This window comes from Equus przewalskii, chromosome 4 (assembly GCF_037783145.1).
Source record: "Equus przewalskii isolate Varuska chromosome 4, EquPr2, whole genome shotgun sequence".
Classification (NCBI taxonomy): domain Eukaryota; kingdom Metazoa; phylum Chordata; class Mammalia; order Perissodactyla; family Equidae; genus Equus; species Equus przewalskii.
The window spans coordinates 38128080-38141400 of record NC_091834.1 but is presented as its reverse complement, the minus strand read 5'-3'; the positions used below and the strand labels follow the sequence as shown (position 1 = coordinate 38141400).

The window sequence follows — 13321 nt, the reverse complement described above, 5'->3', positions numbered from 1 at the left end:
ATGAAACTCAACTAAAACTGAAAGAACCAAATGCAAGGAGCAAAACGGAAGGAAATAAGGACTCTGAAAAGCTATTTATCCAATAATTGTTCATTGAGTTCTTCCTGTGTGTTAAACTCTGATGATTCAAGGACGAATAAAATACCCTTGGAAGCTCACAGTTTGTGTGGGGGAGACAGATACAAATTATTATAATACAACATGATAAGTATGTACTAATTGCTGTAGAAACACTGAATTCCTAATTCCTACTTCTTTGGTGACATTTGAACCAGGCCTTGAAGGAAAAATCTGTACTTTCAAGTACAGAAAGGTCATTGCTGGCAGAGAAAATCAGATATCTGTGAGATATGGAAGAAGGCAAAGCATATTTAGACTGTGAGACTGAAATTTAGGAAGAAGAAGGAAAAAACAAATAAAGGTAATAAAAAGTAAGGTGGTCAGATTTTGAAGTTTTTCACATCCAACTTTTAGAAAATCACCACTGTACTGGAAAAAGAATAGGAAAACTCTTGGCTGGTATTGTGAGGCTGAATTAGTGTTCCTAAGTGGTTTAGCCCATGTCCCTCTGGAAGATGCTTTCTCACTTCATCTTCTATACATCACTGCTCTCTAAGAAGCCGTGAGAAAGGCAGGCTATCATGTAATGGCATGAGGCAGACTAACTGGGTCCTAGCTCAGTCCGAAACTAACTGTGTACCCTTAGGCAACTTAACCTCTCATGCCTCATCTTTAAAACGGAAATAATAACGTGATTCACTGAATCTAAGACAACTGATTCTAAGGCACATTACTATTTTATGGAACAGCTGGAAAAAATGTTACCAAGAAATGCAAGCGAAGTTTTGAAAGCTCATCCTGATTATAGAGATGTTAAAAATGGGAAGGCAGGGAGGATGAAACATAACTGTATCTACCTCACAGAATGGCCATACAGACAAAATGAGTTAAAACATGTAACAGCACCTGGCATATAATAAGTGCTCAATGTTAGCATGTAGTGTTTGCCAAGCTTTACTTTCTGCAGTGTGTAATTCTTTCTTTTACTTTCTGTAGTTTGTAAAGCAACAGCTCCTAAACACGTGTATTCAAACTGCATTCACTCTACCTTGCCTGAGGCATATTCATATCCACACACTGCAGATACTAATATACAGCCTAAAGCTCCACATCTAATATAAGAACCTTGAGTATTCTAAAGATTTTTGATACTGTGATTCAAGCATACGGTTACGTTTGTGTGAAGGGCACTGCATCTGACTCTTTGACACTGCCAAAGCATGAGGATGGCTAAGAAGTTCCTGGTAAGATCATTATTTTTCCCAAACAGTCTCTGGCTCAAGTTCTCAACATTCCGTCTGGGCAAGTACACCCACCAGGTGTACTACTTCACACTCAGGCACTGAAGCACCTACTGAAGCTGATGACTAGCTTCTGGAGGAGGCTTTATAAACCACCCCAGATTGCTACACTGACTCATAAGGTTCCACCTGACATTCTATTTTCCCTGCTGATGACAGATCTTGAAAGGATGAAATATACAATCTAAATATAATAATTAGTATCCAAATTTATCAGAAGATAAAAGCACAATTTAAAAAAGGGAGGGGGAACTGGATGTTTACCTTTAGGACTACAGCACTGCAGTTATAAAATTTATCTCCACTACCATCACAAATAGAAAACTGAGTTAGATTATTGTCCTCTTATACCAAACTAGCATAAAATGATTAACAGTAGCTAGAAAATCCTCTTCAAAATTACCACGAATTAACGCATCAACATTGCTAGTTTTATTTTGCTTATGAAAGTGTTGGACTTCTGTTTATTGAATTAAAATGAACCAAAGCCCTGTCAGGTCATAGGGCTGTGATCCATAGGAGGCTGGAGGAGAAAGGCCAAAGGGTATAGAGAATTTATCTTTTTAATTCGATTTAGTGTATTTATATAAAGAGCTATTCATCCAGTATGGTAGTAGAATACAAGATTTTTAATTCTCAAGCACTGGAGAAAACAAAGCAGCAAAACTGACCAACATGTCCTACACTTTGAAAGGTTTCTGAGATGAGAAGAGAGCTCAGATTTCAGTACCCTGTTTACTGGTTATTTTGCCAAAGGGGTGCGAAGTTAAATGGGAACAGTGTTAAATGCGCACCTGTCCATTACACATTACATCTTGACCAATTAATCTAACAGTCACCAAGAGCTGTCCCGACAATGGCTTCGATAATACTACGGGCCAAAAATAAAAGATCATTCATTATTAATTTCCCTCAGCCTGTCAGCCCCTTAGTGGCATTTTTACAGAGAAATTTTTTTAAAAAAGAAATCAATCAAGAAGGACAAGCAAACATCACTTGATTACTGAAAGATAATGCATTCCGAAATAAGGAGGTCATAGTTCCTTTCCCCCATTACTCCAGTTTCAAAACCCACAGCGGAGGCCTCCTTTCAGACGGCTCCCACCTTGCTTTCATTGCCCACCTCAACTCCCGTCAGTCCTTAACTTCTTTTCGCCTCTCTGCCCCAATGACTTTACTCTGAAAAAGCCTGCACCCAGAACCCTTTAAACGTTTCGGAATCACAAAGGCTGGGTGACACCTCCTCCATTTGGCCAAGGGCATCTTTTGCCAGCTGCCGCCCCAGCGGCAGAGGCACACGGGGCGGCCCCTGTGGCTGTCCAACAACAGCTCGGCCCTGCTGTTCCGGGACGGGGCCGGACTAAACAAAGGCTACAGAGCCGGAGCCCAGGGCGCAGAGTCCGCTACCCAACTCGTGGAGTTGGTGCGCCCCGGCCGAGCGGCCTTGGCCTTCACGCGCCGAGGGCTGGTCCCCAAAGGCCGCCCGTCCGACCTCCAGCCCGCGAGCCCCGGGCCAGCGCGTCTCCCCGGACCGGCTCGCGCAGGAGCCTCTGGGGCCAGGCCCGGGTTGGCGCGCCGACCCCCGCGCAGGCGGCTCGGGGGCCTCGGACCACAGGCCCTCGGCCAGTGGCGGCCCGCCCTGGGGTCTGCTCAGTCGGCCAGTGGCGCCTGGCCCGCCGCCGGGGACATCTGGGGGCACGTGGGGCCCCCGCCTCCCCAAAGGGCCGGGCGCGCGGGCGGCCGCGTGAGCGTGGGCGGGTGTCGGGCGAGGGGGCGGCCTCCAGGCGCCGCGTCGCCGCCTCCTCGCGGCCGGCTGGGGCAGGGGGAGGGTCCGCTCACCTCGGTAGCGGCGGGAGGCGAGGTGGCACGCCGCGAGCAGCAGCACGGCCACCAGCGCCAGCAGCTTGGCGCTCCTCACGCTGAAGTAGTGGTTGATCTCCCGCTTGCCCAGGTTGTAGGCCAGAGCCGCCATCTTGGTTCCTCCATGACAACAGTGCGCGGCGGAGCGGGGAAGGGGCGCCGCACAGGGGCAGCACTGGGGCTGCCGCCGCCGCAGCCAGGCCAGGAGCCGCCGCCAGGCCCCGCGGCCGCCACCCGCGCCGCCCGCCGGGGCGCCTGTCCCCGCCGCCGCCGCCGCCGCCGCGGCGTCCCTGGCCTCCACCTGCCCCTCCTCGACCGCGGCCGTCTCGGCGGCCTCCCCCCAGCCCCGCCGCCGCTGCTCCCCCGTGCCCGTTGCCCCGGCGCCCTGGACGCCTGTCTCCTCCCCTTCCTCCTCCTCCCCTTTAGCCTCCTGACTTAAGAGCGGCTGCTCTGGCGAGGGGGCTCCGGATGCCCAGGGCGCCGGGGTCACGGGCCCCATGCTGCCCTGTGGGGTCACCAGGTCACGGGCGCCGTCGGGCGGCGGCGGCGGCGGCGGCAGAGACATGGGCCTGTGGGGATATGGGACCAGGGCTCCAACCTGGCCCGAATGCGAGCCCTGGGCTTTCACTTGGCTTACTGACCCAGGTTGGGACAATAAAACTACAGTTCCGGAACAAAAGTACACATCCGTCCGCTCCCCTCTTCCCCGACACACCCTTTGCTAAATTTTCTACTTCCGGAACCTGCCCAGCTGGTACGCGAAGACCAACCCGAAGGTCCCCGGGGATTATTGTTAGGCTTTCTGGTGGGTCTGGCAGTCTTTAGCACCCAACCCACCAGTAAGATCAGTCTTAACTCACTTCCTTGGCCCATTTCTCTTGAAACTTAAAAAGTTCTCAGTTGGCTCAGTTCCAGCGGCCCAAGATACAGAATGAGCCTAGCTTAGTGTAGACGTTGGTGAGAAAAGAACCTCATTCTTCATTTGTATTTACACAAGGGTTGGCTAGGTGGATGCACCAACCATAACGTGTGCTCATGACGACCATTCCTGCTCCTAAAGTTGGTTAATGTTTTGTGGTCGTCAATAAAGCGAGCAATCCTTCACTTTTGATAAGCACTTGTTATCCCTCGCCCTCTTTTTTTTTCTGTCTCTCCTGTGCTGCGTTCCAGATGGAAATGGTTATTTACATTGCTTCCCTTTCTGCTGGCCGTGTTTAGAGTGAGTCGTTGGTTATTTGGGGTGTTTTCAAGTATTCTTTACAACTTTCCCATTTAGCCATTCCTGAACCTGTGTTTATAGGCCCGTCTTAAAATTATAGAATGTTACATGTGAAGGGTCTATAGAGATCTTGTCACCCCAATTCGTTTCATCCAAGGACTTTTTATTATGTTTTCATCCATAGACCCCATATCTTGAAAGATTTTGTCGCTTATATGAAATCACATACATCACTGTCATGGGTGAAATGCTAATAAGCAATAAAGTTAAATAAGTGTACAAACTCTAGGCACTGATCCCTGGAAATGGTCACTTAATTTTGGCTGTCACTGTTCTGATCCAACGTTGATCACGTGCTGGAAGAATTAAATCAGATATTGTAAAAACCAGATAAATAACTCTGCTAACAGCATATGGTCCACCAATCGCATCCTAGAAATTTCTATGATGTCATTAACAGCAAATTAGAATTTCTGATAAGCGTGGGATAACCAGTGTTAGCCTGCGGGGTTGATTCAATGTCTGCCAAAAGTAAAGAAACTTGACATTTTATTTAATTGCGGTTTCCAGAAGGCTTTCTGAAGTATTGTAAATAGCTTGTGGACCTCTTTCTCCCTTTCCTCTAGTTTAAAGCTAATCCTTCTCCTCTGCTCTGAATCTCTTCCTGTAAGCCTTTCTTGGGAGCGTTGACAATCCCATTAGTTATCCCCATGTCAATCATCCTCTTGCTGTGTCTTCTTCAAATTCTCTCTCTGCTGGCTGTTTCCCTGCCACTGTTAAGTTTCTCTTTTTAGTGAAACACATCCATGGACTCCATGTTTCTGTGTGTTTACCTCTCCATCCCTCTTTCCTTCTCTCACAAATATCTGGAAAAAGTAGTGCTGACTTTGTGGTCTCCGCTTGCTCCACTCCCATTCCCCCTTCTAAATAACTCTCAGTTATGTTGCCTCCTCTCCATTCCCTTGCTATTGCTTTGGTTTATGGCATGATCTCTTGCTGAATTTCTTATCGTTTTAACTCACCTTCCTCAGGTCTGGCTCAAAAATCCAATCTTCCTGCCTCTCCACCATACCTCTAACCAGACTGAAATTTCTTAAGCTCAAATCTGATAATGCTGAAAACCAGTTAGTGGCTCCAAGTTTATTTGCCTACCCCTATACTATCCAGAATGTTTACTAATGCTCAGCAAGTTACCTCACCCCGTAATAATCTAGTAAAAACAGAAAACATCTGATAGGAACTTTTCAACCCTGCATTACTTAAAAAAAAACAAAAACACAACAACAGAAAAAACTACCACGCTTTATCCTTTCCCTTTTTTTTAAACCAAATATCTATTTCCCATTGTACCACAAGAGGTCATAGGTCATGGTGATAACGAGGACCAGAAAAGGAGACTGAAATTAGAGCAGCTAGCACAACAGGAGGAGCATAGTTTTGAGGTGGACATCTTTTGGTATAAACTGTTCCTACTCTACTGTGTCCATTCATTACTGTTTATACTGATCTCATTTTTTTTGAGGTATAATTGACATATAACATTATATTAGTTTCAGGTATACAACGTAATGATTCAATATTTGTGTAAATTGTGAAATGATCACCACTATAAGTCTAGTTAATATCCATTACCGTACATAGTTACAAAATATTTTTTCGTGGGGCTGGCCCAGTGGCATACATTTAAGTTCTCACTCTCCACTTCTGCGTCCTGGGGTTCGCCAGTTCAGATACCAGACATGGACCTATCACCGCTTATCAAGCCATGCTGTGTCAGGTGTCCCACATATAAAGTGGAGGAAGATGGGCACAGATGTTAGCTTAGGGCTAATCTTCCTCAAAAAAAAAATTTTTTTTTCTTGTGATGAGAATTTTCAGACCTACTCTTAAAACTTTGAAATATGCAATATAGTATTATTAACTATAGATCTCTTCTGACTTGAAAAACCCCTTCTCCCCCTTCCCAAAGCTGTCTCTTTCATCTGTGTGCTTGATTATATGGATACCATTTCATTCAAGAACCTGGCCTCATATGTTTCCCTTCTTTATTTCTACCTTCAATTTTCCCTCTTCACTGTTTGCCCCGCATTCAAGCTCAAATCCTTCCTATGTAAAGCACCTTCCTTAACTCACCACACAATCTCTCTTCTCCCTTAACCATCAAACTTCTTGAGAGAACAGTCTACGATTACTGTTCCCATTTTTTTGGACTATTTATTCATTTTTTAAACACTTGAAAACTGACTTGTACTTATTACTTTACCTAAACCACTTTTTCATATGTCAACCACATCCTAAATTATCAAATCCCATGTCTTTATCTTAGCTTTATCCTTCTTGATTGTGCAGCATTGTTGAAATATTTGCTTTCTTAAAATCCTCTCTTTTTGACTTCCATGCCACTATATCCTCCGGCTCTCTTCTTCCCTTTCCCATGTGTCTCCAAGAAGAATCCTCTTGCTTTTTCAAACCCCTTAGATAAAAATGCTTTTTAGAGTTCTCTCCTTTGCCTGCTTTTTTGGGAAACCTACATGACAAGTTGGCTTCAACTATCATACTGCATCCATGCATGTAACCTGATTGCTTTCATGTGCTCCAGACCTCTTTCACATATTCAGCTTCACTAATTATCTCAGGGTACCCGAGACTCAATGTCTGGAAACCAGTTTTATTTTCCTTCCAAACCCATGCATCTTGTTGTTTACCATTTAGCTCACTGACACCACTATCCTTCAAGTCACTCCTGCTATTTATTTTTACTGAGATAATGTTGGTTTGTAACATTGTATAAATTTCGGGTATACGTCATTATATTTCCATTTCTGTGTGGACTACATCATGTTCACCACCCAAAGACTAATTACCATCCGTTACCATACACATGTGCCCTTTTATTTTTTTCCACTCTTCCCTCTCCCCCTTCCCCTCTGGTAACCACCAATCTAATCTCCATATCTATGTGTGTGTTTGTTGTTGTTATCTTCCACTTATGAGAGAAATCATACTGTATTTGACTCTCCAGCTGACTTATTTTGCTTACCATAATACCCTCAAGTTCCATCCATATTGTCACAAGTGGCAAGATTTTGTCTTTTTTATGGCTGAGTAGTAGTCCATTGATGGGCATTTAGGTTGTTTCCAAGACTCGGCTATTGCGAATAATGCTGCAATGAGCATAGGGCTGCAAATATCTTTTCCGCTTAGTGTTTTCGTGTTCTTTGGATAAATACCCAGAAGTGGAATAGCTGGATTGTACAGTAGTTCTATTCTTAGTTTTCTGAGGAATCTCCATACTGTTTTCCACAGGGCCTGCACCAGTTTATGTTCCCACCCACAGTGTATGAGAGTTCTCTTTTCTCTACATCCTCTCCAACATTTGTTATTTCTTGTCTTTTTAATAATAGCCATTAACGGGGCTGGTCCCGTGGCCGAGTGGTTAAGTTTGCGTGCTCTGCTTCAGTGGCCCAGGGTTTCGCCAGTTCAGATCCGGGGCACAGACATGGCACCACTCATCAGACCATGTCGAGGCAGCGTCCCACATACCACAACTAGAAGCACCCATAACTAAAACATACAATGATGTACTGTGGGGATTTGGGGAGAAAAAGCAAAAAAAATAAAAGATAAAATAAAAAAATAATAGCCATTCTGACGGGCATGAGGTGATATCTCATTGTAGTTTTGATTTGCATTTCCCTAATCATTAGTGATGATGAACATCTTCTCATGTGCCTGTTGGCCATTCGTTTATCTTCTATGGAAAAATTTCTGTTCAGATGCTTGGCCTATTTTCCAATAGAGTTGTTTTGTTGTTGTTATTGAGCTGTATGAGTTCTTTATATATTTTGGAGGTTAACTCCTTATCAGATATATGATTTGAAAATATCTTCTCCCAATTGTTAAGTTGTCTTTTCATTTTGTTGATGGTTTCCTTTGTTATGCAGAAGCTGTTTAATTTGATATAGTCCCATTTGTTTATTTTTTCTTTTGTTTCCTTTGCCTGGTGAGATATAGTATTCAAAAAGATACTGTTAAGACCGATGTTGAAGAGCATACTGCCTACGTTTTCTTCTAGGACTTTTATGACTTCAGGTCTCACATTCAAGTCTTTAATCTGTTTTGAGTTAATTTTTGTGTATGGTGTAAGATAATGGTCTACTTTCATTCTTTGCATGTGGCTATCCAATTTTCCCAACACCATTTATTTAAGAGACTTTCCTTTCTCCATTGTATGTTCTTGGCTCCCTTGTTGAAAATTAGCTGTCCGTAGATGTGTGGGTTTGTTTCTGGGTTCTCGATTCTGTTCCGTTGATCTGTGTGTCTGTTTTTGTCCTAGTACCATGTTGTTTTGATTACTATAGCTTTGTAGTATATTTTTAAATCAGGGAGTGTGATACCTCCAGCTTTGTTTTTTTCTTCTCAGGATTCCTTTGGCTATTTGGAGTTTTTTGTTGTTCCATGTAAATTTTAGGATTCTTTGTTCGATTTCCATGAAAAATGTCATTGAGACTTTGATAGGGATTACATTGAATCTGTAGATTGCTTTAGGAAATATGGACATTTTAACTATGTTAATTCTTCCAATCCATGAGCATGGATTATCTTTCCATTTCTTTGTGTCTTCTTCAATTTCTTTCAACAATGTTTTGTAGTTTTCAGTGTACAGATCTTTCACCTCTTTGTTTAAATTTATTCGTAGGTATTTTATTCTTTTTGTTGCAACTATAAATGAGATTATGTTCTTGATTTCTCTTTCTGCTATTTCATTGTTAGTCGTAGAAATAAATGTTGATTTTTCTTGTATGTTGATTTGTACCCTGTAACTTTACTGTATTTGTTTATTATTTCTAATAGTTTTCTGGTGGATTCTTTAGGATTTTCTCTATATAAAATCATCTCTTCTGCAAATAGTGAGTTTTATTTCTTCCTTTCCAATTTGGATCCCTTTTATTTCTTTTTCTTGTCTGATTGCTCTGGCTAGGACTTCCAATACTATGTTAAATAAGAGTGGCAATAGTGGGCATCCTTGTCTTATTCCTGTTCCATTTTTCACCATTGAATATGATGTTAGCTGCAGGTTTGTCATATATGGCCTTTATTATGTTGAGGTACTTTCTTTCTACACTCATTTTATTCAGAGTTTTTATTATAAATGAATGCTTATCTTGTCAAATGCTTTCTCTACATCTATTGAGATGATCATGTGATTTTTATTCTTCATTTTGTTAATGTGATGTATCATGTTGATTGATTTGCGGATGTTGAACCATCCCTGCATCCCTGGAATAAATCCCGCTTGATAATGGTGTCTGATCTTATTGTTGTATTTGATGTGCTAGCATTTTGTTGAGGATTTTTTGCATCTATGTTCATCAGTGGTATTAGCCTGTAATTTTCTTTTTTTGTGTTGTCCTTTTCTGGTTTTCATATCAGGGTAGTGTTGGCCTCATAAAATGAGTTAAGAAGTTTCTCCTCCTCTTCAATTTTTTAGAAGAATTTGAGAAGGAAAGGTATCAAGTCTTCTTTGAATGTTTGGTAGAATTCACCAGGGAAGAGATCTGGTCCTGGACATTTATTTTTTGGGACGTTTTTGATTACTGTTCTGATCTCCTTACTAGTGATCGGTCTATTCAGATTTTCTATTTCTTCTTGATTCAGTCTTGTAGTTTGTATGATTCTAAGAGTGTATCCATTTCTTCTAGATTATCCAATTTGTTGATGTATAGCTTTTCATAGTGTTCTCTTATAGACCTTTGTATTTCTGTGGTGGCTGGGTGTCTGCTGTAATTTCTTCTCTTTCATTTCTGATTTTACTGATTTGAGTCTTCTCTCTTTTTTTCTTGGTGAGTCTAGCTAAAGGTTTGTCAATTTTGTTTATCTTTTCAGGCAACCACCTCTTGTTTTCATTGATTTTTTTTCCTGTTTTTATCTTAGTCTCTATTTCATTTATTTCCATGTGATTTTTATAATTTCCTTTCTCCTACTGATTTTGGGCTCTGTTTGTTCTTCTTTTTGTATTTCTTCTAGATGCATTGTTAGATTGTTCATTTGAGATTTTTCTTGTTTCTTCATGTAGGGCTGTATTACTATAAACTTCCCTCTTAGTACTGCTTTTGCCATCTCCCATAAATTTTGGTATGTTGTATTTTCATTTTCATCTGTTTTGAGGTATTTTTTGATTTCTCCTTGATTTATTCGTTGACCCAATTGTTGTTCAGTAGTAGTTTGTTTGATCTCCACATATTTGTGGTTTTTCCATATTTTTCTTGCAGTTGATTTCTAATTTCATAGCATTGTGGTCGGAAAAGATGCTTGGTATTATTCCTGCTAATCTTTGACTCATCTTCTTTCTCCTCTGTCTTATCTAAAGTATGAGTTTTTAATGGAGGGTGTGTTCATATGATGAGCCATTGGATAGTAAGGACAAAGTACTAAAAGTTCTATTTATAGTTAATTCCTGTTACAAAATGATTGAAGAAGACAATTAAGGCAATACCAAAAAACTTTATTTAACACTTCATGAAGTAGATAGTCTCCTTTTGGAGAAATGAAAAAATGGGGCTTTCTAGGATAATGAATAAAGAACAAGGAAGAGAAAAATAGAAAATATCAGATTGGTTGGAGCCACATAGTCAACCTCATTTGGAATGAGAAGAAACAAGGATGTAAGTATAGATCCCAGGGTTGGCTTGGTGTTTGAGGATTGGCTGACTGGATACACTGCATTTCTGGTCAAGTGGAACATTTACAGGGACACAAAAGTTATCTAAGCTTTGGTTTGCTGATGTGGCACCCCGGGGAAGGAATGGTGCTGTCTTGGGCCAGAAAGTCATTTCAACATTCCTAATTATAATAAAATAAGGCTTCATTAATGTTTAATATGAGGACTTCCCCTGGTACTCTGATTTGGTCTATATGTAGAATCATGTCAAGTGCACTTGAAGAAGAATCCTGAGGGGAGAGTGGGAATTCACACTTGTGGAGAGATTGACAGTGGCTCACTTATTTGTTGACTTTCAGCATAGTGCTCCTATGAGCCTATCAAATGGATTCACAGATTATATTATCTACTGTCACTTAAGCTCACAAAATGGAAAGTGACTTTAAAACATGCTATGGGGAATGTGAATTGAAGATGACTCTAATCACACAAGCACTAGCAAATCAGGAGAGTATACAGAATGGAAGCTTCTACTCCTAATAAAATCTCTTCATCAGCTACATTACATGGTTTAAAAAAAGTATGTGTATACATCAGATACATCTGGATTTATATCTATCTATATATATCTGATGTATACACAGTTTATGTATCGTTTACAACATACGCATATATGGACAATTTAAATATGCAAGAAATACGAAAAAAATTTTGAAATTATCAAGATAGTTTAAGAATTTACACCCACGCATTGTAAACTGTGGATCTTGCTGTAAGTATATGGTGCTTTGATATGAGAGTTACTTCTGATATGAAGCCATCAAAATTAATGAGATACTTATAAATTAAGCATCCAAACATGAATTAAACCTCTCTCTTTAAGAGCAAAAAAAGTTTGTGAGTGTGTATGAATGTTTCAGATTACATCTATTAGTTCATTAGTAGAGGAGTACGTATTTTATAATTAAATATCAGAAGTTAGAGGAGTGCGTGCTCTAATTTCAACTGGTATCAATACACAGTCAGAAACCTAGAATCACTTGGGAATTCCCATATCCTTTTTCTTCTGTCTTCCTCAAAGCTCTTCCCTTCTCAGAATGCTCTGGTTTAGGCTCCAACCTGACCATTGCAAACAGGTTTCTACTGGCCTCCTTGCCTCTAATTTCTCACTTTTTCAATCTCTTTTGCTCCTAATTGCTGCTGGAATTATTTGTCTAAGGCTTATATTTGATCTCATCATTTCCCTCCTTAGGAACTTTGGTGGTTCCCTATTGGAACAAAATGAATTCCCAGACTTGTAACATGTTTGAAGTTCTCTGTGATTCAGCCTAAATCTCAGCTTCTTTTTTTCAGCTCTCATTTCATCCAGTCATGATAAACTACAAGCCAGGAACATTAGTCATCTGTCATTTTCCTCTTACTATTCCCTTAGCTTGAAATATTTTTTCCCCCACACCTCATATTCTACTTGTTTAAAATGTTCATTTTTTTCTCCATCCAGCTTTATTGAGGTGTAATTGACAAATACAATTGTTTATATATTATCGTGTACAATGTGATTTGATATATGCATACTTTGTGAAATGATTACCACAATCAGAAAAATTCTCTCCTTTAAAGACCTGCTTCATTTTGTCTCTTCCATGAAGTAAGCCCCATGGCTCCTTATGGGGAAATAACTCTTTCCCTCCTCTGATTTCTCATAGTACTTTGTTTCTGTCTATGCTTAAGTATGCATTCAACACAGGCACCATCCAATCAGAACAAATATCTTTCTTACTTGTGCAGAGTGTGTGCATTGGGAAATATCAGTTCTGTCTTTTGGGATATGTCCCACTGTGCCTTATAATCTATTTAGTTATTGTATTTATCATCCTATTTTTCATTCCCCTCCCTCCAGATTTTATGTATTGGGGCATAGGGAGTTAGTACTTTTTGTATTATTTGTAGGGAAAACTTGCAAAAGACTTAAAAATGGACTAAGATATTATGGTTGCCTTCAATGGAAAACTGGGCCTTGTCCAGATTACCTGGTTCTATTGGGTCTCTGAATCTTTTATTGTATTTAAATTATTCTACATTGCTGTAAATTATATAATACTTAGAGTAATGCAAATGATTCTTGTCCACGGAAATGCAAATTGTTTCTCATTGGGATTCAGTTGATTATTGCCTGGATGTTGAATAGTTTTGAAGTTTTACATTTGTTAAGCAAACTTA

At 40.8% G+C, this 13321-nt stretch overlaps 1 protein-coding gene across 3 annotated transcripts in view; it reads right to left on the bottom strand.

The window, feature by feature from the left end:
- Window positions 1-3893, bottom strand: part of CASD1 (CAS1 domain containing 1) — a 45760-nt gene extending 41867 nt beyond the window's left edge. The window contains exon 1 of one of the 3 annotated variants that reach the window (XR_545503.2): window positions 3201-3893. Coding sequence is in view for 1 of the 3 variants with exons in the window: in XM_070615664.1 (XP_070471765.1) it covers window positions 3201-3786 (586 nt within the window). In the remaining 2 variants the exon portion in view is untranslated. Of the gene's footprint in view, window positions 1-2484; window positions 3032-3200 lie in introns of those variants that run through there. The other 2 variants (XM_070615664.1, XM_070615665.1) reach the window with 2 other exon arrangements.
- Between the last annotated feature and the right edge of the window lie 9428 nt (window positions 3894-13321).